Here is a 26920-nt window from a genome sequence, read left to right on the forward strand (position 1 = left end):
TTTTTTTAACCATAATCTTGATTTCAGTTAGTACTTCACCTTTAGGATCAGAGCTAATGATCCACTAATTAGAAATGACCCCAAGTAGCCTAAGGCATTATTGCCTGTAAGAGGATACTGATTGAACAACAATAGACACACACTCAAAATAGGGCATCCACAACTCATTGACCAGCACACTACTGAATCAAATGTATACCTGCCCAGACAAATATCTTTTATTAAGAATACTTTACATAAATGGGTGAAGGGCACACTTCTCTAGTTTACTCTTTAGTTGTGTTTCGATTTTTCAGTTACATAAAATCCTTGACCAACGCGTGTTTCTTAAATCTTTCGCTTCTAAAGGACCACTTAATGTTGTATCACATACTTTAAAACACAAACATAAAACAGACCAGTAAATAAACTCCAGTAAGGTACATTTTTTCTGCTTTTCGAAAAAATGTCACATTGCAACAGTCATATATTGGACATAGTTCCACACAATTGCCCTAAGTGTTGGACATGGATTCCTTAAAGAAGCAGTGGCGCCATTTTTCTACATCATGGGTAATTTCTTTGTGCTTTTGGTGTTAAAATATTATTGTAATTGCGTCTACTTAAAAAAGGACAAGAAATATAAGTGTATTCATTGGAAGCTGTTTTTGGACTTTGCGTGTATGTAGGGAGATATATTCTATTGTTGATGACATTGCCTATGATGGAAAAGAGGGGTGCAGGAGTGTATGAACACTTGTCAAATCCCTATTAAAATGTCAACTTCTGCATATTTGTCTAGGATATTGGTAAAGTAATTCCACAATTCAAGTTTAGTCATGGATATTTTTATTAACAAAATAAATTCATATCATTATGGAAACGTTACAAGACGGTTTGATCATAATCTCAAGACAACAGAGAAGACAACTCCGATTTCTACTTAAACTCATCCGTGTTCCTCCCTCCTCACTGGTCTAACACTAACTTTAGCCGAACTCTCCCCACGTCAAACTAAAAGAAGGCGGAGAAAGGAAACAGGTATCTTCTGAAATACGAAAATGGGGCTGAACGTGTTTTAAAAAACTTTTTATTGCTTTATATTGGGTAGTAGTATTTTTCGCTACAGATTTTACACACAATCCTTGTGCACGGTTGAGTAACATTAGCACAAAAACCTACTAAAACCTAAAAGCTAAAGCGGCTATAATGAGCTTGATAATATGCCCTTGAGAATTCCAATAGAAGCCCATGTTCTGGTGTCAACATAGACTTCTATTGGAATTCTCAAGGGCATATTATCAAGCCCATTATCGCCGCTTTAGCGGCGATAATTTTATTGCCGTGCTTGATAATATGCCCCCATGTTCTGATGTGAACATGGGCATCTATTGGAATTCTCCAGGGCATATTATCAAGCCCATTTTCACCCCTTTAGCTGCAGTTTTCTGCCGCTAAACCGGCGATAATTTTAAAGCCGTCCTTGATAATATTCCCCATAATGACTTCACAAAATCCCTGAAGAACAGTAGTTTTGGTACAAGCACATACCTGCCCATTGTGAGAGCGAGTGGATTTGTACAGGGATATGACAGACATACTAGGTGCTTGTCATGACCAGTGCACATGGTACATGACTGCTTCTAGAACTGAGTCCGATGTGGCGTTAATAGCGTACTTGTCTCAGAGCACCGACGATCCCGGAGCAGAAAGGGACCATGGACATGGATCTGGGTTTCAATTTATTGAAATATTATTAAATGGGCTCCCAGAAGTATACCTGCTGCATTGTCACCCCTGAAAATTGAACTCTAACTTCACTTCCTCCTTTCTAGACCTCAGGGAAGATGGCTTGTCAGTTTATGAATGGGAGGAAAACGGCATTTCTAGTTTTGGATGTATAGACTCCAGGGAGCCCTCAACGTCTGAGGTTATCATGGCCGACTAACTGTGCACAAATTCTTCACTGATTCTCAGTTAGTCTCCCCAATGGACAGTTTTAGCTATATGCCTATGCTCTAATATGGTGTTAAACCTCAGATCAAGGGGCCTCCCGCATGTGCACGGTGGCGACATCTTGGGGCGCACTAACTGTGCACTGTACTGTGGTTGTTCTACAGTTAGGGATCTCCAATGGGCCTTTTTGCTCATGTGCTTATGCCATAATATATTATTAAATACTATCAAAGGGTGCTCCCTCATTTGGATGGTGCTGAGACATAGCTGAACAAAGTAATTAGAAAGTATCTAATATATTTTATCTGCTATTGTGTTTAAGCTGTGTGGCACAAGGTATTTTTTTTTGATTGAATTTACATATCCGGTAACAAATAACAATCCAAACATTTAATTCACATTTTTGACTTTTTTTTAACAATCTTTCTAACATTTTCAGTGTTTTGAAATATTTAATATATTTTTTGACCATTAACAAACTGAAGTCATGCTACAGATATGTCCGCGCAAGAACAGAGGACATGGAAGTACGGAGGACAAAAAAGTAAATTTACAAGATGTGGGATTAGATTTTCCTTGAAGGCCTTGAGCAGTGCAGCGTGCACCACGGTAATGCTCAAACAGAGAACACAGTAAATCCTCTCATGGTCTGTCATGAGCATCTGCTTGAAGGGATGAGCAGTTCAGAATGTGACAGAATCAACCTTGATGGCGTCACATGATCTGGCTGTTCCATGGTGGGCCATGAACACCCCCATGAAGGGCAGAACAACTGAAGCTAAGACACAGTATCACCACATGAAGACCCAAAGGGGCTGCTTGACCATGAGTTATGATGCAGCAACAGGTTTGTCTTTGCTATGGTGTGGTTAAGCTCAAGGGCCGTCTTCTTAGGGGGGTAGAATGTGGCTGAGCATGAGTTCACAGTCTCCGAGCACGAGATCTCGGCGCAAATTAGCTCCCTTGTTGATCACTTTGACTTTGATGCTCCGAGAGTTCAACTCCTCCTCAAAGACACCTTCAAAGAAAAAGTCCTCATTAAAAATAGGGTTCTTGCTGTTTTTAATGATGGTGCTTCTCTGTTTCTGCACTTTGCCTGGCAGAAGGTGGAGGTTCACGCAGCAGTTCACGTTCTTTGGATCAAAGTGCTGCTGGTAGAGGTCTTCTATGCTGATGAGTCGAATCCTCAGCCGGGCAATCTCTTTCATGTACTCAGCAGATAGCCGCAGGCAGCCCCCTTTGCTTAGGTCAACAGTGTTTTCTTTGGTCACCCTTTCATGGCAGCAGATAAAATCCAGGTGAAAGATTGGTGGGGGAGCCAGGGATGTGAGGGAGGGTCTCAACCCACTACCCTCATTTTCCTTTCTTGTGTTGTTGGGGCTGTTGTCAGTGGAACTTGTCTCCTCTGTAGAGAGGGAGCTGGCCCGAGCTAATGTTTTTGCATTCAGTGTCCTGCAGAAGAGCCTCTGCTTTGTGTACGCCTGGCAAACCAGGGTGCCAGCCAAGGACCGGCTTAACAATGGCGAACTGAATGGCGAAGACTCCGTTGAGGATGCTGTGTCACTGTCAAAATTGGCGGGAAAGTATGGAGGAGAGTGAGAGCGGCAAGGGGGCCTTAAGTCTGGTGAAGAGATTCTCAAACTTGGAGATTGGCTGAGATCCATAGAAGAAACATTATTTGTCATTTCCTGCCACGATGACTCACAGGGGCCATCGGCAGTGCATTTCACATGAAACAGAGACTCTCTCCTGCGTGTGTGTGGACTCTCTGGTAGGCAACCAAAGCTTCCGGACCCAGCAAGGTGCAGCATTGAGGAAGCACCGTTAAGCCTCTGACCGCTCTCCTCTTCACACGGCACACCTTCGTCCATATTTTCTATCTGAATGATGTGTCGATTAGCTGACTTGATCAGAGCCCTGTAGCTGGAAGTAAGCCCTGTTGTGCTCTTGCCCAATGGCCCACTGTTTTGCAAAGTTGGACCCCTGCTTGAGACCCCGACATGCTTTGCTGCAAGTTTAGGTGGGATGAAAAACTTAGGGATGCGATCTGGAGTGAGTACATTGGGACAATGAGGCGGTGGCTTGTGTTGGCTGCTGCACATTTTCCAATTCGGGCAGAACATCTTGGACAACAGTCCTCCGACAGTGTAGCTGTAGGTCGCTGTGGCAAGGCTTCCGGAATACCGCCTTGTTTTCTCACAAAACCACATGCAGGTCTCTTTCTCAGCAGTGAGGCCTTCCTAAAACATATAAAGAAAGAGGATGTGAGCTTGGATGATCTGGGCCACAAGGGTACATGACTTATGAAATAAAACATAAAAACATTCTGGAACTTCTATCCATGCAATGATGCCTCTAGGACTCATATTGTAGCTACTAAACCAAATCTCCTCTTACTGCAGTAGAATCACAAACCACAGGTATCAAGATAGAAAATGAAAATAAAAAGAAAATGTGAGTGGTCCATTACCTAACCTGGTTACTGCTGAACAGTAGTGGCCTGTAGTAAAGTGTGTGTGTGTAGGGGGGAGGTGGACTGACCAGAGGAGGGAGGGGGGGAGGGTTGGGGGCAAAAAAAAGAAATGCAAAAAATATTTACCGGAACTCTGCTGCCGCCTCCCCGCATTGCATTCTTCCTGCTACTGGCCCTGCACACAGGCTCCCAGCCTGCCCTGCAGCCAATCCTGAAGCTGCTCTCACAGGAGAACAGCTTCAGGATTGGCCTGAGTGCCGGCAGCTTTCGCTCCCAGGCAGACTGAGAGCCTATGCCTGCTCTCTCCAGCCCCAGCAACGCAGCCCTAAATGACTCGATAGAGTCCTGGGGCGGGTCCAGGGTATTAAAATAAAACAATATTAATATAGGCTTAAAACTAATTTTATTATTATCGGTTTATTTGCTGGTGGTGGCAGGGGCGGTGCTCCTCCGCTGTAATGGAGCAGCCGCTGCTGAAGCTGTAAAGCAAACTATGAACTTTCCATAAGACTTGCATTCAGCACTCAGTTAACAAAGTTTTACCAACAATATCTAAAAAAGGACGGCACTGGGGTGACGTCATTACTGATTCCACCACTCTTTTACCCCACCTCAGTACTGGACCCATCATAACCTAGACAGAGCAACTTTTCTGGAGAAAGACGTCAATTTTTGTGAGGAAGGTAGCTGTTTGCTTGTTGTTTGTTGTGAAAGTCTTCACGACATAGGAAACTGAAAGGGTCATGTTTCCTTTGGTCAACGCACCACATTGTTACAAAATCGCCCATAATATAAACAAGTGCGGTGTTATATCCTAGACCCTTTTCTGTAAACCATTTAGGTGTTTGCTGGTTGATGTGTTTTTTTTAATTTGGACTTTTTTACGTATATGATCAGAGAATTTATTTTTTTACACACTTGGGCATTTATTTAATGAAGTGTAACGAAAACGACTGCACCGACGCGCCAGTTTTTGTGACAGACCTATGTATACTTTTGGGAAACATCACTTACAACTAAACTTTTACAACGCACTACCATTACATCGCAACCATTACAACCCAAACTATTACAACGCATTGCTCTGGGGGGCGCTATAGGATAGGGAATCGGTTAATTTACTATCCAATAACCTTCCCTAGTGTCCACAGGGACTGGAGTTGGAATAGTAAATTAAACTATTCACTATCCAGCACCCAGAAGCGCTATGCGTTGTAATGGTATGCGATGTAAAAACCGCGTTGTAAAGGCATGCGTGGTAAAAGCATGCGTTGTAATGTCATACATCCATACTTTTGAACCCAGCCATCCCTATGGTTCTACAACTAAATGTAATGATTAGTAGTTACTTCTTTTATCTACACCACAGTATAGGTCTCCTGACCTTGAGCTCAGCCATAAGAGTGGGAGCTCTACATTGCTCTATACTAAGCTTTGCGAGGCCTGCCCATGGACAGCTGTAGCAGGTTCAGGACCCAGAAGTTTCACTATTGATGGGGAGTGTGGGAAGGAGAGAGCATATTTTACCTGCTGAAAATGCTCCTCTGTTACGTTATATTGATTTGTATAGCACACTATTCATGCAAGAAGGTATCTAGGCACTTGGGCAGGTGTGTAGGTGCGTGATCCCAAGGTGCTTATGCGAAGAGGCAGGTCCTTAGCTTCTTGTGGAGCTCAACAAGTGAGGAGGAGGGTCTGATGTGTTGAGGGACGTCGTTCCATGTCTTGGGTGCGCTGTAGGAGAGTGAGCGCCTTCTATTTTTTCTTTTGTGGATGTGGGGAATGTGTGTAAGTGAGAGTGAACCAGAGTCTAGGTGTCCGGTGGGTTGGTGAAAGTATATGCGGCTGTTCAGCTATTCTGGTCATAGCTTTGCTTGTGTGTGTGAGAAGTTTGAATTGGCCCAAGATTAGAGGTTAGTAGAGTAGTATTTCCTTTCCTTTCCTTTCCTTTCCTTTCCTTTCCTTTCCTTATTAGTTGTGTTAGGATTGTGCTCTTGTTCGTGTGCTCGTGGATGTTAGTAGAGTTTAGTACAGAAAGAATGATGGGAATGGTTTTGCGAGGGGAAGTAGTAAGTTGTTTTAATAAGTAGTGATAGTGCGTGCCTGTTAGTTGGGTGAAATGGCTAAAAAAGGAGGGGAAAGTTTGAGAAGCATGTTTGGGAGTTCACAGCCGATACAGAGGTCTTTTCTGCCCTCTAAGTCTGTCACACAATGCTCTTTGCCACATAACTTGGTATTAACCTTTTAAATAAAGCTGCTAAAACAATATATATATTTTAAATATGAACAAGTATTTCCTAGTATATGTTTACAACTGTACTTGGATAGAATTTTACTCACATGTCCTTTCCACTTATGTACGAGATATTGCAAAAGATGTTAAGTAATTGTGGAATAAAAACAAATTCCGTTGAGTTTAGTCACAAGGTGTTGAGATGAGTCAGACAGAGGAGAGATGGGACAACGGTTGAATGGAAGATTTCCTTTTTTAGATCAAACATACTGAAATGATCTTTATCTTATACATACACATATACACATGATACTTGGTAAGGTTATAGTGACTGAAGAAAATCCCTATATATACTGACTACACCATCCAGAAGGCCATGCTGTTGGCCACGCCCACTGAGGCAGGTGGAGAATATTAACTGTGAGCCAGAGCAGGCGCTTCAATCCACGTTATAACCTGCACGCCACTGAAGAAGAGAGCGTGTGGCTCTTGAAACGCGTCTGGCGTAGGATTTTAACGAAGTTGCTTTCTGTTCAGTGTAAGCTGCCAGCATACTGCCTCTTACTCGAAGCAGAAGGGACTTATTATAATCCCCGCGAAGAACACACCGGAAAGCTTACAGAGAGTGAACCAATATATGGTGTTCACACCAAATGAAGCTGGAACAATAAATAACAACGATAACTACACCGGAACCCAATTGAGGGTTGGAATTATCACCTCAACCGACAACGAACTACAGCAACGGAGAATAGCCTTGAAAAAGTCGGGGGTTACATTCCCCAGTACGACGAAACATGTGTTGGCTGTGACGTCTCCTCATTAAACAACGACGAAACCCTGAACAAAAGGATCTTGAAAAAATTCTTTTTAGTGTATTGCTGTATGAAATGTAATGTGGAAACACCTGTATTTGACTGTATAAATTCCTTACGTGTGCTAGGGAGCAACAAATGTCTGTGGCTTAGCCTAACTAGAAGAGGGAAGTGGTTCTCTTCTCCTTTTAGCACCGTTAAAACTATTACCCAACTACGTATATACTAGAAAAGTGTAACTTTCCCAGTGGCGCCAGAAACCTAGTATAATCTACCACTATTCTAGAAATAACAGGTGGAGAATATTAACTGTGAGCCAGAGCAGGCGCTTCAATCCACGTTATAACCTGCACGCCACTGAAGAAGAGAGCGTGTGGCTCTTGAAACGCGTCTGGCGTAGGATTTTAACGAAGTTGCTTTCTGTTCAGTGTAAGCTGCCAGCATGCTGCCATTTAAACCGTGCTTAAAGAAACTTCCAGTGGCTGTTTGTCGAAAGGGTTCCTGTGAAGTTATGGATATATATATATATATATATATATATATATATATATAGATATATATATATATATATATATATATATACCTATATGTACACAGAAGCAGTAATATTTAGATGGTCTGATGTGCACAGCTATGTTGTGGAGACATATGCATTTTTTTATGACATTTCTCAGATTTGTAGTAGCCAGCATGAACATTTTTAATATATGCACAAATATGGACATAGAAGCAGCAATTATGACATTGTCTGATAGACACATCTCTTGTAGTGTGATATAATTTTTCTCTTTATATGAATGTATCTGCTTACACCGGAAAGCATTGTTCAATGTACAATGACATGTGTGTATGTGTATGTGTGTATATATATATATATATATATATATATATATATATATATATATATATATATATATATAAATATATATACACACACGTACATAGTTCAGAATGACAGTCGCCACTGTGCAGAAACAGCCAGGATTGCTTCTCCACAGACAAACTACCCCTTACTCTGCCAACAACCCCCGCTGCCTGACGAATCCTCACGAACCCCCACAAAACAAAAACAAATTCACCTTAGCTCCCTCCCGGAAAGCCCCGGGGTGATCCATCAAGCAATGATCCAAGAAAAACAGGTGGTCAAAAAGCAAATTTCCCCATGCACTTTCCATAGACTGCCTTAAGAAGCACTTCCACAAAAAACTGCTGAACAGAATTGCACCAAATTTAACAGGAAATTAGATCTGGGTCTGTGGATTTTGTGATTATGTGCATGAAGTCTAGTGTGCACCCTGATTTTGCCATGGGGGCGTGCTGGAGTAAAACTAGTTCACGTTAAATATGGCACTTCTCATCTCATCGGCACTCTGAGTGCCAGTGGCGAAATCCTGAGATGCAAAGAGGAAGTTGATTTACTTCTTGGCAGGAAAAGGTGGATGATCCCTTGTGGTGGGGATATCCCAGAGAAGGATGTAAAAGCTGTGAGTAGAATGAAGGGTTTGTGTGCCAAGGACAGACATGGCTCGCGGATTGGTTGAATCTATTTTGGCTCAAGGAAGTATGGCAGCGGAAGTAGTTGAGCCATACCTCTCATGAAAGGCAGGCTTTCACAGGGCAGGGGCAGGGCACGTGAAACACTGATGAATGGCCTATTCACAGACGGTGCCCCGCGAGGAATCCCCACAAATGTCACTGCTGAGAATTCCTCATCCAGAAGCCAATGATTGTTGCAAGGGTTTACAAACATCACATGCCTTGTGTGTGATGTTTTGCTGCATTGGGCAAAATGCAATTTTGCCACACTGGCTGTGGTGGCTCTATTTATGGCGAGCGCTGGACCTACGCCACAGCAGGAGAAATGACTGGCACACACATCTCGTTGCATAGGGCATATTTACAAGCCCTTTGCGCCACTTTTGCGTCACTTTTCCCATGTTAAAAATTGCACAAAAGTGGCACAAGGCCCTTGTAAATAAGCCCCATTCTGCAGATGGAAGACTCCGAGCGGTCTTCGCCCCTTTATTTATATCCTCTGGCCACTCCTGGCCAGAGTGCGATACATTGTTTGCAAACACACTGTGTCATCCCATTTCTCCATACCCTAACTATTCTATTTCCCCTCCCAAGTGCTTCACGTTCTATTTCATCTCTGTCTCGACACCTTCCCCCACATACAACACTTTCACAATGCCAGCCACATTGCTCAAAGGCTTAACCACATCACTCCCAATGTTACACACACCTCTCTCAAACCAACATTAATCGCCCTTATTTTAAACAAATCATTCCTTAAAGCCCAGACACATCGCTTCCAAACTCAGGGAATGGACTCCTAATTCTAGATACATGATTCACAATCCGGGACATGCAACTGCACCGCTATTAATCCCAGCCACATCATTGCCTCTGACAACCAATCATCTTCCAATATCCCAGCCATGTCACTCTTAACCACAGACACAACATTCCCTTTTCTTGGAAGATACCAAATAAGGCAATTTATGAGAGTACCAGAAGAAGGAGGAGAAATTTGGATTGCTGCCAAGAGAGGTAAGGTGGTTAAAAGTAAAAATATTGTAATAAGACTTCACGGTCTGCCATACCTTATGATACACCACTGTACATATACAATAGGTTGTATTGACCAAACCTTTCAACAGTGGGATACCGCGCCCACAAACATTATAATCAGGAAGCCGACCCAACAAGGGCCGTTCAGACCGGCCCATTGCTGCTGTTCAGAGAAAAGTCAAAGAGGACAGAATATATAACCAGGGACTTGGAAGATACATGCCACCTAAAGAATGAGGTAATTGTAAACAATGAATGAATGAATACGTACTTATATAGCGCATGGCTACCCAAGGGCATCCCAGCGCATCCTATGACACCCAATCATTCTTCACTGATCATGGAAAAAGAAAGGTTTTCAGCTGTTTCCTGAAACGGAGCTAGTTAGGTTCAAGACAGATAAGGTCAGAGAGCTGGTTCCAAAATTTAGCCGCATGGACAGGGAAACGTTGGCCACCCATCTGTGCCTGTTTAATCCTTGGGACTGCCAAAAGTTTTTTATTGTTAGATCTAAGTATCCGGGGGACATGATATAATTGCAGTATAGGCTGAATCAGAGGGGGTCCATTGCCAGTAATGGACTTATGAACAGTGCACATGGCCTTAAATCAGATTCTTTGCTGCACTGGTAGCCAGTGCAACTGACGAAGTGCTGACTTAGCAGAATTCCGCTTTGGAACATTCATTAAAGGGCGGGCCGCACAATTCTGAACAGTCTGTAAAATCTTAATAGTTCCTTGTGGTGCGCCCAGATACACAGCATTGGTGTAGTCAAGCCGCGATAAGATAAGGGCTTGAACCAACATACACCTAGCTTCAAAAGGAAGGAGAGGCAAAATCTTCCTTATCAATCTGAGCAGACCATAGCAGGTAGCGGCGACTTTACGCGATTGCACTGAGAAGTTAAGATTAGGTTCCAGCCACACGCCCAAACAATGAATGCCACATCCTTCCCAATCCCAGATACATCACTCCCAGTTTCAACAATTAAGTTCCTACTCCACACACATTGCTCCTAATCGAAGACATATTGTTTCCAGTCCCAGACACATCACTCCCACCAACATACACTTCACTATAAGTTTCATCCATTTCACTCTGTCTCACAGACATGTCTCCCAATTCCAGACACATTCTTCCAATCCCATCACACATTATTTCACTCAAAATCTCAGACATGTTACTCGCAATCTGAGACACTTCACAGCCATTCACAGACACATCACCTTTCAGTTGCAACAATTCCTGACATATCATAGCAAAAACTAGGGCTGAGGAAAGAGGAGACATGTTTTTCTTAGAAGTGCCAGAAACCTTTATGATACATTGGGTTGTACATTACTGCAGCTGCTATTAAGGGGGCATGTAGGGTAAGGCCCGCAGTATCTGTTGTTAAGGGAAGGAGTCAGTTGAAGAAACACAGCTTGTATCTCTATTCCTGATCTCTTTGTGAAGGGGTTGAAATAGCTGAATGCACTCTGCTCTCACTTCTTTGTACTTCTGTGGTGAGCACTCCACCTGGAGACTGTCCTGCTGAGCAGAGCATCCTTCCAGACATCGGACTGTCTCGAAGGTTGCCTGGCCAGGAACTGTAGGATGGTGGAGTATTATGTAGTGATGCTAGTGAGGCTTCACCACGTAATAGCGCCACAAACCCCAAAGATGGTCATTAGATTCACACTAATACATCCTTCGCTCAGTCCTGGTAGTGTGGCAAAAAGCAGTTATGCTTTACTAGAGGAACATGTGTTAAGCATTTCAGAGTACCAACATGGACAATAAATAATAAACACAACCTGAGAGAAAGACTACACCAATTTATTAAAATAGAGTGTAGCGTTATCTTAATTGAGACACAAAAAGGAATGGAATAGTATACATATAATTATAGATTTTTGTTGTAATATAAAATCAGCGCAAAATAATACAGTGAAACTTTAGCATTGTGGCCAATGGGGAAACCCACTAGTAACAATCAATCACTTGCAGGTAGAGTTGCGTGGTACCCTTGCAGGGTAAAGGTGATGCAGGTCCCAGGAGCAAGCCACGACCTACAGTTCAGTTTTACTTGGCCCGTGGTGCTGAACGGGAGGCGAAGGAGACCTGCTTTATCACTGAAATGGTCCTGCGTGGTAAAAAGAAACACACACACAACCACTGGTGGTTGCTTATGTCGGCAAAAGGTCGGATGGAGTTCCCTCTGGGTGCAACATTGAGTGAAGGAGTCTGTTGCCGGACTGGTGACCAACCATCCCTGGCACTGATAAGTGGGGCAGAAAGTTTCTTTGACGTCTGGTGGTCCTGGGGAATGCCGTAGCTGCCTGTAGCTTTGTGAAAGGCAGGACTACATTTCCCACAATGCACCAGGCCATCTGGATTTGGGCGATCCTATGGAGGACTAAATGGCCAGAAATTCTACCGATCCAGAGCGCTGTTTTAGCTGCAGGTGTCAGGCCACATGTCCAGGAGCATCTGAGGATGCTTCAGGTTTTTTCAGGTGCACCTCTGTCTGAAGGGGCGAGAGATAGCCTAGGACAAGTCTGGATCAGGAAGTTCCAGGATCATTGCCGCAGGTGCAGGGTATCCCTCTTTTGCGTTGTGCAAATCCTGTTGTCGCAGACACTGGTCTCTTCTTCTGTCTTCTTTCATATAGATTGTTCAGAACTAAGGTTCTGGTGTCAGGGGTGTCCCTTAAATCCTAGATTTAGGAGAGTTAGGGCTCTGGGAGTGAGTAGTCAATAGTCTGCTAGTCCCTGCACGCTAATTCGCCCCTGAGTTGACCACATCGTTATTGTTATTGTTATTGTTAACTTGGTCTTTTATAGCGCCAACTCACCAACAGGTCTCAAGGCGCTTGGAAAACAAACCAACAACAAAGATTCATAGGAAAGAAAGTGGTCTAGGGTCCAGGGACCAGAGATTTAATCTATTTAGCTGGGTCGAAGGCCTCCCTAAACAAGAAAGTTTTTAACAGCTTTCTAAAGCGCAGTAGATTCGCTTCTTTCCGAAGAGTCTCTGGTAAGTTGTTCCATATCTGCGGAGCCAGAACCGAGAAAGACCTCCCTCCTTTAGTTTTTAACTTATAGCAGGGGCGGACTAGAAGCTGAGAGTCTGCGGACCGCAAAGCCCGTCCGGGGGTATATACCTTCAGGCGCTCTTTGATGTATGCAGGAGCTAGCCCATAGATGGCCTTGTGGGCTGTACACAGGCTCTTAAACTCTACCCTCTGTTCAATGGGGAGCCAATGTAACTTGAGGAGTAGAGCAGTAGCATGTGATCTTCTGGGTAGCTTGAAGATCAGGCGTGCTGCATCATTTAGGACCTCCTGTAGTCTGTTAGTCAGAATTTTGGGTAAGCCTAGATAAAGAGCGTTCCCGTAATCCAACCTCGAAATGATAGTGGCAGAAACTACCATCCGAAGTGCGGAACACGAGAGAAAAGGGGCCAGCTTTCTCAGCTGTCGAATCAGGCCAGTGCACATCCCCACTACTGAGGAGATCTGGCTGGCCATTGACAGCTCATTGTCGATTTTAATTCCAAGGCTTTTCACCTTATCACTGGGTATCGGTGACGGCCCTAGTTCTTTAGGCCAGTAGAGGTCACTCCAAGGTGATGCTAGAGTAGAGACCACCAGTACCTCCGTTTTATCCGGATTTATTTTCATACATCGGGGGTGTATGTCACCTTTTCTACAGAGAACCCACTTTTTCTACCACTTTTAAAAATGGCAGAAGTCTTCCTTAGGTGTACAGACCAGGCAGCTCACCATAGGGGTGTGGCTGGCCTTCTGGGAGTGTACCTTTCCTGACCACCAGCCAGGGTGCAAATCTGCCTGGGGCTGGGGGAGGGCTGTTTACTCCTCTGACAGAGAGCCTAGATACATATCAGAGGCTGTGCAGCCTTTGCAGCCCATCTCCTTGATGAGCAACTTCATTGGGCCTCCCGGGAGGAAGGAGGTTTGACGTTCTTCCTGCTCAGGCCTTTGTGCCTGACTCCTGGAAATGACCATATTGCTTGACAGGAGGTTAGAATCCTGTCTTGTTGTCACCAAATGTAGGCTGCTAGCCAAAGCACAGAAAAGCTGGGGCAACCAGGTGCGCAACCTCTAAGATAGCCACCTGGGTGAATGCCACATCCTCGTTGACATGCTATTCATGTCAGTGGTGAGAAGGCATGTTGTTTGATAAAGTCCTTTTCAATTGGGGCTGCAAACTGCACACATCTGTTTTAGGGAGAGAGCAGTGGCACTGGAGCATGAGCATCTGATAGACACCTAGCCTCCAGTTCCTTACCTTTGAACTTCCCAGGCATCAAAGTGGATCCGGAAGATTTTTCTTTGAGCAATACCTTTGCGTGCTGGTAGGTGGTGTCAGTCAGCTCCGCGTGATGTTGTCGGCATCATCTCTGCCACTGTGACATCTGTGTCAACTATGTAGGTGCCACCTCCGCGCGCTGACTTCCGTTCTTTTCTTTCCATGCTTGCCAGCACAGATCCGTGAAGAGAGCTCTCCTCTGTCACTTTTTGACAAGCTTTTTTCATTGTTCTATCAAACATTTTTGGTGTGTAGATTTTTCCAAAATATCAGCGAAGACTTCTGGATTCAAACTGTGCGACACAGCCACACCTGATTTGTCTTTGGTGCTTGGAGCGCAACCACGACTCAAAGTCATTCTCTGATTGCCGGGTCATGGCCCTGAAATCTTTGAGAGAGTAGTCCCTGCACTGGGCACTGTGCCATTTGCCCTGGAGGTCTCGTTCTTAGTCCCAGTCGAGAGGAAGGTCAATGCACTGCTCCAGGAGTCCAAAGTCCTTGTCTTCCCACTCGAAGTCATTGGGTAGGTCAGGTAAAAGGCATAAGAAACACCAGAAGTTGACGCGTTCTCCTTGTCCATCGGACAACGTGACGGAGGAGCCTAGTTGCTCTGGGCAGTGCTCTGTGGAACCTTTTCCCGCTGGCGACATTACCATGGATACTAATGAAGAATTTTCACCATGAGTTTTTTGTTGCAGGTCGGTTTTAAGCTGGAAAATAATGCATGTGATGTGATGTGTGTATGAGAATGTCTGGTATGTAGTGTAGTGTAGTCAAAGGGGTGTTGGATACCGGGGGCAAAGTCATGCTGGTGTTGTTGGATTTGTCGGCGGCTTTCGACACCGTCCCCCATGATGGCCTGCTCGCAAGACTCTTTGAGATTGGTCTTCGGGGGACGGTGCTCAGATGGTTTTCGTCTTTTTTAGCCGGCCGCCGGCAAACGGTCTGGACATCACCTGACACCGCCGTGATGCCGCCTTTGGGAGTCGGGGTCCCTCAGGGCTCTATATTGAGCCCGACCCTTTTTAACATCTTTATGACCCCTTTGGCGGCGGTGGCGGAGTCATTTGGTGCCCGGATCGTGTCGTATGCCGACGACACCCAGCTCCTCTTCTCCTGTGAGAGAGGGGCTGACTTTGACGGGGAGAGTATCCGGAATTGCCTTGGGGCGGTGTTCACATGGTTCCAACTGAACAGCCTCAAGTGCAATTCCGATAAATCTGAGGTACTCTTCTTCGGGTGCGATACGGAGCCTAGCTGGCAGGCCTGGTGGCCCATCGACATGTTCCCTCCGTCCGGCTCCTCCCCTATGGCTAAAAACTTGGGGGTCAAGATGGACAAGGGGCTGACGATGAAAGCCCAGATCCTGGGGGTGACCGGCACCTGCTTCGGCCTATTAAAAATGCTGCGGAGGTTTTTGCCTCTTTTGTCAGTGGAGCACAGGAGGCTGACTGTGCAGGCTCTGATAGGCTCCAGGTTGGATTATGCCAACATTCTTTACCTGGGCCTACCAGAGTACCTGTTGCAGCGGCTTCAAGTTGCGCAGAATGCGGCGGCCAGGGCCATTTTTGGTCTAAACAGACGTACCAGCGTCTCCGGGTTATTGCTGACGCTGCACTGGCTACCTATCCGCAAACGGATCGCCTTCAAGGCTATGACTTTGGCCTACAAGGCGCTCCACGCCGTAGGAGCAAAGCATCTCCAAAAGAGACTGGCCTTTTACCACCCGGCTCGTTCGCTGAGGTCTGAATCTCTACTTTTGGCGGCTGTCCCTCGCGTTAAGAGAGCCCGCCTGGGCGGCCGCTCCTTCAGTCTGCTGGCTCCACAGTTGTGGAATTCGCTTCCGCTCCCACTTCGGGGGGCGACTACTCTCCTTGATTTTAGAAGAGGTCTCAAAACTTGGCTGTTCACCCAGTAGGTCTCCCAGCAGTCCCCTTTTATTGTCTGTTTGTTTTCTACTCTTTTTAACTGTGTTATGTTACTCTGAATCAGTTCTCCTTACCTAAAGCGCCGGGACACTCTTTTTGAGTAACCGTTGCGCTATACAAAAGAATAAATAACATAACATAACATAACATAACTGTATGTGAGGTTAGTGTAAATGTGATAATGGTATGTGGACAAATGTAATATTGTTATATTGTATGTATTTATTTGCACAATTATGCCAAATTTGCACATTTAATAGAACCATATCAATGTTGCATTATTTATGATTTGTACTGTACATAAGGACACAGAGAAAATAATGGTATTTTTTTAACTTCATTTAAAAAATGCAATTTAAAAAAAGATGATAGAAATAATTGATAAGAGAAAATAATAAATAAAAAATGAATTGATATATTCTTGCAGATTGTTTTTGATATTTCAAAAGAAAGGGATAGCCCAATAGAGCTTATTATAGCCAATGTAGTTGGTTGAGTGGGAGGTGTATGTACATATATATCTGTGCGAAACCTGTACCTGGGTCAGCTCCGCAGTTCCCTGCCTTCCTGGGAGACGGAGCGACCCCTGCCCAGCTCAAAGAATTTTATGATGTCATGTGCCTTAAATTTGGATGACCTGACCCTCCCATTGTGCCTTCGGGTCCTGTGGGCTCGGAGGGGGCTCCATTGGGAACCGATAACCTCCCATTGATTTGGCAATGGATCCGGGCCAACGCCGGCCATGCCACTGTGACTTTTCCTAACAACGGTCCACGCATCGAGACTCCTGATGCCGCCAGCTCCCCCTGGCACAACCAGCCCTATTCTTATCCCAGAAGACCGATAGCCGGATTGACAGCTGCTGATGCCGATTCTGGCTCTGATAGCACTCTTGGGGCCTAGGTTGGTTTCTCAGCCTTATTTTGAAGCGCTGGGAATAGAGGAAGAATGGGAGGGGTCGCTGGACCGTTTGCAAGACCAGCCTGAACACGAAATTGACTGGTATGAGGAATTGAGTGAGGCCAGTGGACTGGATACCTCTCCAGATTCTGGCCTGCTGGATAGTTGGGGTAAGAAAATCTTTTCTTCTGACAGCCTTCCATTGTGGTCAATGAACACTGCATGCCTATTGGGCAGTTTTTCCCACTCCCTGTGGGAAACAATTGCACAAGTGCTGCCACAGGTCCGGTAGGAGACCCGGGCCATCCTCGGACGGAAGAGTTGAAGCTAAGTTTGCCATTCTTTGTGGGTTTGACACAACCGATTCGCTGGTCAGAGTGAGGTCATTGACAGAGGCTGTTCAAAGCCACACCTGGCAGAGAACTTCTGGCTTTTCTGGGGCTGTCTAGGCTTCCATCATGGGCATGCCCTTTGAGGGCACCCATCTCTTCGGAGGCAAAGCAGACATGAACCTAGAGCAGTTTAAGGACTCACAGGCTACGGCCAAGTTCTTGGGCCTCTCAGTGGCCTCAAACCCCAACTGCCTTTCGCCTCTTTTGTGGCTACAGAAGGGGCTTTCAGCCACACCGGCCATGCCCCAGACACAAGGTTCCACAAGTTCAGCAACCTCTGCACAGCCATGGGCACGGCTCATTCTGACCCAGAGATCTGGTTTGTCCACCCCCGCCAGCTCAACCTGCAAACTTTCCTAGTCCGGCCCTTCAAGTTCATGGGTGGCCAGTTGGTGGCAGGATCAGCCATTGCCTTCACCACTGGTGGGTTCTTCAGATATTCCGAAGGGGCTACTCCCTCCCCTTTGAGACTACCCCTTCCTCCATGACTCCAGCTTATGACCAGCTGATGGAGATTCACCTGGCTTTGCATCATGAGAAAGTCATGACTCTCTTGGCCCAGGGAGCCATAGAGAGGGTTCCGGTACCAGAAGTAGGCTGTAGTTGCTATTCCCGCTAATTTCTGGTCCAGAAGAAGGAAAAGGGCCTGCGCCCTATCCTAGCTCTGCGAGCCCTCAACTACTTCCTCAAAAAGGAAAAGTTCAAGATGCTCACTTCAACTCAGGTCTTGTCTGCCTTGGACCCAGGAGACTGGATGATTTATTTATTTTATTTTTGAGAGTTTTATATAGCGCTGGCTAGACCCGGAGGTATCAGAGCGCTTTACATAAGGTTCCACAGAAATTACACAATTACATCAGTTACATCAGTTACATGTTACATCAGTTACTAGAAAAACATTTTAAGAGTGTAGTGGACGAAATAAATGGAGCTTAGAAGGGTAAGGGGGTGGGGAAAAGCGGTAGGAGGTAGAAATGATGGAGAGACGAAGGAGAGTCTGCCCAAAGTCCGGCTGGGTAGGTGACAGCTGAGGCGGAAGTCCACAGTCCATCTCCTCTTTAGCTATCAGGTAGCTCCACCGGGCATCAGCCAAACTGCTAGGTCTCAACGGGAGAACAATTAAAGAGCAGAGAGGAGGGACAAATGGAGCACAAGGAAGAAAGGGGTAGGAGGGGGAATACAATGGAGAGACAAAGCAAGTTGTCGCTGGAAATATTTAAGGAAGCATAGAGGACGAGATAGATGGAGCATAGAGGGTAAGGGGATGAGGTAAAAGGGTAGGAGGGAGATACGGCGGAGAGACGAAGGAAAGCCTGCTCAAGGTCCGGCTGGGTAGGTGACGGCTGAGGGGGAAGTCCACAGTCCATCTCCTCTATAGCTATCAAGGTACCTCCACCGGGCATCGATCAAAATGCAAGGTCTCAACGTTCGGTGGCAAGGTAACAGATTCTATGTCCAGATGGGTGAGCCGGATGGAGAATATGCTCGTTGTCTGGTCAATGTCCAATTTTTTGTCCAAGAGTAGTAGCTCATTGTGGTAAAGGACCCCTATGGATGCCATCTTGGGGTCAGGCAGGAGGTACAGCCCCATGTCTTCTACTCGGCCGGACCTCAGTCTCAGGTGGGCATCTGGATCTACCCGTGGCTCTCATAGCTGCCAAGATTTCAGTGTTTATGGTGTCAGCCATTAGGCCTCTGGCAGCTAACTTAGGGCCAGGCATAGTGTAGTGTCTGGGTATCCCCCTCTGAACTTATTGAAATGTATCCCCACTTTGAGCAGTTGAGGTGACATAGGCCCCACGTATCTTCTGTGTGTAAGAAGGTGCCCCTCCGCTTACTCATGCAACTCTTTGGTAATGGGCTTCTCTCTGGTTGCCATTTTGAGGTCAGGCGTGCCGAAGTTTAATTAAAGATAAAGAGAGCCCCCGGTGATAAGGCAGTGAAGGCGCCCCCAGTGACCCCACTCACCGTGCTGCTCCTCTTCTGCTCTTCAATCACCGGTTCATGGGCTTCCAGGGCCTTGGGCGCAGGCCTCCCGATTACAGCGTTAAAAGTGCCCACCACCTACCTCAATTACCCACTGTGTTCCCCGGCACTCTCCATTGTTGCTGGGGGGACCAACGGGAGATTCTGTGGCTCACGGGGCTTCTACTTCGCTCGGAGTCACCCCTGCTACTCCAGTGCAATGATGTTGGTTAGAGGATCCCTGCCAGGCTCACCTCCAACACCGTGTCTTGGCTACCTGGCGGTCTTCTGTGCTCCGCTAACCTCCCAATGCCACAGCGTGTCATCTGCGTTGCCCCCTGGTAGAACTGGGGGTCTCTAGTTGGCAGGGGTAGGTACCACGGTCCAAATAGGGACCCTTGCTTCTAGTCAGGGTAAGGAGGAAACACTCTTTAGATAACCTCTGCGCACCCCCTTGGTAGCTTGGCACAAGCAGTCAGGCTGATCCAAAAGCAATGCGTAAAGTATTTGTACCAACACTCACAGTAACACAGTGAAAACACCACAAAATGACTCCACAACAGTTTAGAAAAATAAAGGTATTTAATCTAAACTACACAAGACCAAAACGACAAAAATCCAACATACACAGTTCAAGAATAGGGTTGCGAAAGAGTTCTTAAAGTTGCGATAAAAAAATCCACAGTTGCGTGAAAAATTCACAGTTGCGTCACGTTTAGCCAACAGTACCTTTAAATGCGACAAAGTTCCAAAGCAGATGCTGGTGCAATGGAAAACAAGCGATGCGTTGCTCCTGAGACCATGGGGAGGCATTGGCGACAGTCCTGCTGCAGCAGCGGGCGTGTTGCGATGAATTCGGTCTTTATGGTGAGGAAGGCGATGACTTGTATGGATTCCGGTGAGTAGGTTCCGTAGGAAGTTTGTTCTCGCAAAGGCACGTTGGGATGATCTGTGGGGGCTGCGACGATCTCCGTGGCGACGATGCGTGATCCAGCGGCGATCTTCCTCTCGCAGCTCCTCGATGTGATGGCTCTGCGATGATGTTCGCAGCGACGTGATGCGGTCCGAAAGCAGGCAGTGCTGCGATCTGACCCAGCGATGACAGGCTCTGCGACGATGCTCGCAGCAATGGTGATCTTCCCGCAAACGAAGGATGCGGCATCTCCGGCAGCGGCAACAGGCGCTGCGACGATCTCGGCCTTCTTAGCGGCGGGAATTTCCTCACGCTGTCGGGGATGCGCTCCGCAAGTGAGTGATACGATAACTTTTCTGTAGCAAAGTCAATCAAATCTTGGTTTTCCAGCTTCCCAGCACAGGTACAACTTCCAGAGGCACCACAGCTGGCCCCAGCACTCTAGGAAGGACAGAGCTCTCTCAGCAGAGCTCAGGGAAGCTGGGGGTAAAGTCCTTCTGTTCCTGGGACTTCAAAACAGGAAGCCAGCTCACAACAGGCCCTTGGAGATTCCTTTAAGTAAGGGAACAAAGCAACAACAAAGTCCTTCCCCTCTACTAGGCAGCAAAGCAACTGCAGGTCAGACCAGCATCACACAGCAGGGCAGTCTTTCTTCTTCAGTCTTCCAGCTTTCTCCGTGGCAGAGGTTCCTTCTTGTTTACAGTACTGGACTTGCAGGGCGCCTATTTTCACATTCCTGTCCTGCATGCCCATTGGTGCTACTGCAGTTTACGGTAGGCCATGAGCACTTTCAGTTCACCATGCTCCCCTTTGGGCTTACCAGTGCCCCTCAGGTGTTCACGAAGGTGATGGTGGTGGTCGCAGCTCATCTGCGCTGATCAGGGATGCTAGTCTTCCCCTATCTCAATGCTCAATGACTGGCTGTTGAAGGCAAGTTCACCCCAGGCTGTCGTCTCCCACTCCAGACTACAGCGAACCTTATGCACTCACTGGGGTTCTCTATCAATGTACCAAACTCACATCTGACTCCCTCTCAGATGCTCCTTTTCATCTGAGCTGCTCTAGATACGGTGCAGTTTGGGCTCTATCCTCCCGAACGGCGAGTCCAGGATATTCAGGCTATGATGCCAATGTTTCAGCCTCTATCCTGGATTTTGGTGAGAATCACTCTGAGGCTGAAGGGCCTCATGGCCTCTTGCATCCTGCTAGTGACGCATGTCAAATGGCATATTTGGGCTCTGCAGTGGAGCTTGAAGTTCCAGTGGGCACAGCATCAGGCGAATCTCTCCAACATGGTCCAGATCCAGTCGTGGCTGAAGGGCCTCATGGCCTCTTGCATCCTGCTAGTGACGCATGTCAAATGGCATATTTGGGCTCTGCAGTGGAGCTTGAAGTTCCAGTGGGCACAGCATCAGGCGAATCTCTCCAACATGGTCCAGATCCAGTCGTGGCTGGCATTAATCGTGGGTGGGGAGCGGTGGGACACACGAGTAGGGGGATTCATTTAATAATAAATAAAAAACGTATCTGTCTGCCGACTGAACCCCACATTTTCTCGGCTCCTGCTCCTGATCTCCTGCCACCAGCAGGAGCAGGAAGCAGGCAGCCTCCCTCTCCTCCTCTAGCCCCTTCGATGCTTGTGACGGAACCATTCCGTCATCAGTCACAGTTGAGCTGTGCTGATGACGGAATGGTTCCGTCACGACCGCACCCTGTTCTGGAATGTCCAGCACAGGGGGGGAATCGGCGCCGCACAGAAGCGGCTAAGCCAATCACAGCGCTGCAATGGCAGCATTGTGATTGGTGGGGACGCCGCCCAGCCAGGGGCTTTCGGGGAGGCCATGTTCTCCATCCAGGCTGCACTTTAGCCTGCATGGAGAAAGGGCAGAGTGTGCATGGCTGGTTTGGGCAGCCCCAGAGGGCCGACCAAACAGTCATTGTGCCCTCAGGAGTGCGCACACCACTCCTCTCCTGCTCGCAGAGCATCCCTGCCAACCCGCCTGCCCGCAACTAAACATAAAATGGTAATAACAGAAAGTTACGAGAAAGCAGTGGGGCGACTCTCCTCTGCCCTAGTGGGGGAGCTACCCCAGTCAAATCTCAGAGAGATCTGCACAGGACCTGCACTGGTGGCTAACAGACCACGATTGAGCCAGAAACAGACCCCTCTCCGTTTCCCAACCAGACCACACAGAAGTGACAGATGAGTCACTCCTAGGATGGGGTGGCCATGTGGGGAATCACAGGACTCTAGTCTCCGGTGGAATCTGGACTCCACATTAATTTGCTGGAGCTCCGAGCAATTTGCTTGGTATTGAAAGCCTTTCTTTCTTCAATCAAGGAAAAGCTAGTTCAAATGATCACAGACAACACCACCGCCATGTGGTACTACAACAAACAGGGCGGGTGGGGTGGTGGACCATTTTTCAAGATACCCTGCGTCTCTGGATGTGGCTGGAACAGCAGGGCATTTCCCTGGTAGTTTAACATCTGGCAGGTTCCCTGAATGTCAGGGTGGATGAACTCAGACGTCGATGCCTAGCGGATCACGAATGGCGTCTCCATCCAGAGGTGGTGCAAGGTCTCTTTCAGCAGTGGGGAGAGACTAGGTAAGATCTGTTTGCCTCAGCAGAGAACATGCAATGTCCTCGGTTTTGTGCACTGAAGTTTCCAAGACGGCACTTGCCTGGCGATGCTTTTCATTTCGAGTGGAGCTCAGACCTCCTGTATGCCTTTCCGCCAGTACTACTGCTGTCCAGAGTGCACAAGAAGATCAGGAGCAACCCAGTCCAAGTCATTCTTGTGGCTCCGGACTGGGCACGGAAAGTCTGTTATCCCGAGCTTCTCCAACTGAGCATCAATCCTCCGATCAGGCTGCCCCTTCGGGAAACTCTTCTGTTGCAGCAGCAGGGGATGGTCCTTCACCTGAAACTGTTAACTCTGCTCCTTCTTGCGTGAAGATTGAGCAGCAGCAGTTGACAGCATTCGACCTGCCTCCCGAAGTCCACGTTCTTGTGCATCCACTTCTTGACCGCCTGAAAAAGGTTGTCAGTCCGAATTAGATCGTTAATCTTATCTTGCAATACTTTGAAGACAATGTGTTTGCCATCTGCGTAATTATGAAAAGCGTGTTAATGAAATGATTTGTGAGACCACAAAGTTTGATGGGAACAAATGATCTGTTGAAATTCCACTGAAACACCAGTTCAGTTGGTTTACTGACCAGTTTCACAGTCATCTTCCATTCTGGTCTCGCGTGATAAGACCCTGATACTTTTCTAACTCTTTCCACTCACTTCTTATTATTTGCTGGTACCAATACCACTCAGTGACATCCTTTCATTTCTCAGCCAGTTGCTCCCTGTTCCTATCTCCTCCCAAGCCTAGTGGTTGAACTGTCCTTCAACCTCGCCCTCTGCCCTCAGGGCATTTTGCTATCCTCCTGAAGATGTTTCAAGAGGTATTTTGCTTTTTATGTATACCTTAATAAAGGCAATTAATTTGATTCTAAGAACTTCAGTTTTTTGCAGGTGCTGGAACTAAGCCCATGGTTTTGTCCCCACAATACTGCACCAGTGGCAACCCCTCCTCTGGTGAGGAACTGCTGGTTTGATGACAACCTACTAGCCACGCCCCCTCTGACCCTTTACAGACATTCATCACAGCTAATCAGTTGTAGTCAATGTTACAATGTCTGGTTTGTGGACGTGGGCTCTGGGACCTCATGGTATCAAGTTGCATTAGCCAAACATCCAATGTGTGTAAATATATATATATATATATATATATATATATATATATATATATATATACATATATATATATATATATATATATATATACATATATATATATATGTATATATATATATATATATATATGTATATATATATATATATATATATATATATATATATATATATATATATATATATATATATATATATATATATATATATATATATATATATATATATATATATATATATATATATATTAACACATTGCTGTTCCCCACCTCACTGGTGCTGTATTCATGAAACCATGGAAGGGTGAAAGGGGGTGTCAGACCCACCAGCATTGTAACCTGTAACCTATGCTCTGCAAGTTGGTCACACCTCTGTGCTGTCGGGACTTAGCCCACTGAGCTACATGACGACAAAAGAACAACAGATTCTGGCAAGCAGACTAAATTATGTGATTTCACAAATCGACTAAATATGTCTGTGCTTTGCGGTAGCGCGCCTGTGGATTCGGTACAGCGCATTCTGCCGTTTTTGAGCATCTATCGCTTTTATGAAGAAAAAAACCTGCCAAGGCAGAGCGGAAAAATGTTGCACACAGCAAAATGGGTGAAACCAGATAGCGGATATCAGATGTGCTTACAGGAGTTGCACTCCCGCCGTTTGACTTTTGGAATGGGGTCACGGCAGCGCAGTCTATGCTTGATCTCTGTTTGAACCAGACACAGAGTGTAGCGCCTACGCCATCTCTTGAAAGCGCCATATGCACAGGACGATCAACAACAGCAGAGGTCGCAGCCTTCCAAGTCTGCAGGCGCTGTAAACATGTACATTCCCTGGGGTAGCTGTGCACTCAGATGAACCCGCATGTGGCCACAGGGAGAGTTCATTTATCCTGCAAATAAAAACACCAACAGACGCCGCCCCCTGCGTGGGGATAACACAATGCCACTCTCACCCACAGGGTGGGTGTATAAAGGTAGTGGAGAGCTCGCCCGTGAAGTCCCAGCCACCCCCCTCTTTCCGTTGTCTGCTCTCATCTCTGTACGTTCCTATTATTACCTGTAACCCATTTCGTTGCCTCGAATCTAAACAAAACACTTTCGCATTGCTTTCGCAGTTTCAGATAGATTTAACGCAAATTACGCCATAAAAGGGTTTGGACGCGCACGCAGCGCTGTCTATGGTTCTGATAGGCAGCCCTAGTTAAATCTCCTATAATCTCCTCCATAAATAAATACACCATTTCCTACTTTCCGTTCTTACAAAACTCGTTTAATCTCAAATTAGTTCTGCTCCTAACTAAAAGAAACGATTCAGAAACAAACCAGCGTTCTATTCATGCAAGCATCCTTCCATTCATCTACTTCAGACCGGAGCAGGCTGCCAGGAGCACTGACGCAGCCGCGTCGAGGGGCGTCTTTCTCATTTCAGTTCAACCAACCATCACCAATAGCTGAAAATAAACCACAACCCCGTACTTTTGTTTAGTTAACGACAAACCAGGCGATCTGAGTCTTAGAAAAAAATCCTTGCGCGTTTCAAAAGTGGCCCTGAAATAGTTTGAGCCAGATGTTGCGAGCTCTTTGCGCACAATGTTACATGAGATCGGAGCCACTTCCCAAATATTTTCTCCACAGGTCTGTTTGGCGTAACACGGGCCCCCGCATTCTCCGTGGTGGGGGGGGCAAGTTCCAGGAAATGTGTGTGTGTGTGTGGGGGGAGGCTCAGCAGAGTTCTCTGCCCGCAGAGCTCCTTAATGGGGTCGGCAGGGGGGCCCCGGGCCCTCCACCCCTACCTTGCAAGGTGGCCCCTCAACTTGTGTTAGGCGGTGTAGCCGGATAAGCACAGCCCGACCTGATTGAGTGCACATATTCTGGTTAATTGTGCTCACTATAAAGTTATCCTTGTCTTGCCTCATCGTTTCCAAGGACAAATCACAGCCCGAGTCATTCTGCGCCTCTTCTAACGCACATCTGCACCCGTGCGCCCGTTGCCACTGGGGGATGGATGGAGGAGCGCGCGCAGAGGCCCCTGCGCCCAGTTTCCAGGGTGCCTGGCCCTGGCATCCACCGCGGGTTGCTAGGCGCCTGCAGACATCCTCGTTTGCTCGAACAGTAACTCGCAGCCGACTTAAATACACATTACCATGTTTACCCTTCCGAGCCAGGCGCTCGAACCCCCTAACCTATGCCATCCATATGCGGCGCTCTCCCTTCCCACCTGAGTTTGGGAGAAGTCCCAACAACCCTCTCCAACTCGCGCATCTTACCTCAGCAGAGCTCCCCACGACACCCCTCAGCCCGAGGGGACTAATTGCGCCATGTTGTGCCTCGGTGCGCTCCGGGCGGCTGTGCTCCCCCTCACCCCACCGCCGCCTGTGTTTATAGACTCGGAGTTCATACGGCCTCCGACGTCAGCGGCCATGAGTCACCTCACCTCATTACTAACAAGAATGGCGGGAAATTACCGGCGGCGCTCGGGTTAACACTCCCGAGCCCTGTGCCACAGGTATTCATTCTTCAAGGGCCTTTATGGAGCACAAAGGAGGTATTTATAGCCGAAGTAATCTGGGCCAGGTCGCATCGAGCCAAACGGTGCTCGTCCGCCCTCCCCCCCCCCCTCTCTTCCCATCTTCCATCTTCACCTTTTTCTAATTAGTTCTTTAGCTTTCGCTCCCTTATTATTTTTTTTACTTTTTTATTCCTTAACTTTACTGTTCCCCTTTAATCCTCT

The 26920-nt window shown here is 46.7% G+C and overlaps 1 protein-coding gene across 1 annotated transcript; it reads right to left on the minus strand.

Moving 5' to 3' along the window:
* Window positions 1-635: 635 nt before the first annotated feature.
* C2CD4D (C2 calcium dependent domain containing 4D) lies at window positions 636-26571 on the minus strand. Its single transcript, XM_078668409.1, has 2 exons — window positions 26457-26571; window positions 636-4175 (listed from the first exon to the last, which is right to left on the minus strand). Exon 2 carries the CDS (start codon window positions 4143-4145, stop codon window positions 2826-2828), a length of 1320 nt encoding a protein of 439 aa, XP_078524535.1. The 5' UTR covers window positions 4146-4175; window positions 26457-26571; the 3' UTR covers window positions 636-2825.
* Between the last annotated feature and the right edge of the window lie 349 nt (window positions 26572-26920).

Source organism: Lissotriton helveticus, chromosome 12 (genome assembly GCF_964261635.1).
Source record: "Lissotriton helveticus chromosome 12, aLisHel1.1, whole genome shotgun sequence".
Lineage (NCBI taxonomy): Eukaryota > Metazoa > Chordata > Amphibia > Caudata > Salamandridae > Lissotriton > Lissotriton helveticus.

Coding starts and splice junctions, on each gene's coding strand:
- C2CD4D (XM_078668409.1), bottom strand. CDS start 4,145: ATGTGGTTTTGTGAGAAAACAAGGCGGTATTCCGGAAGCCTTGCCACA.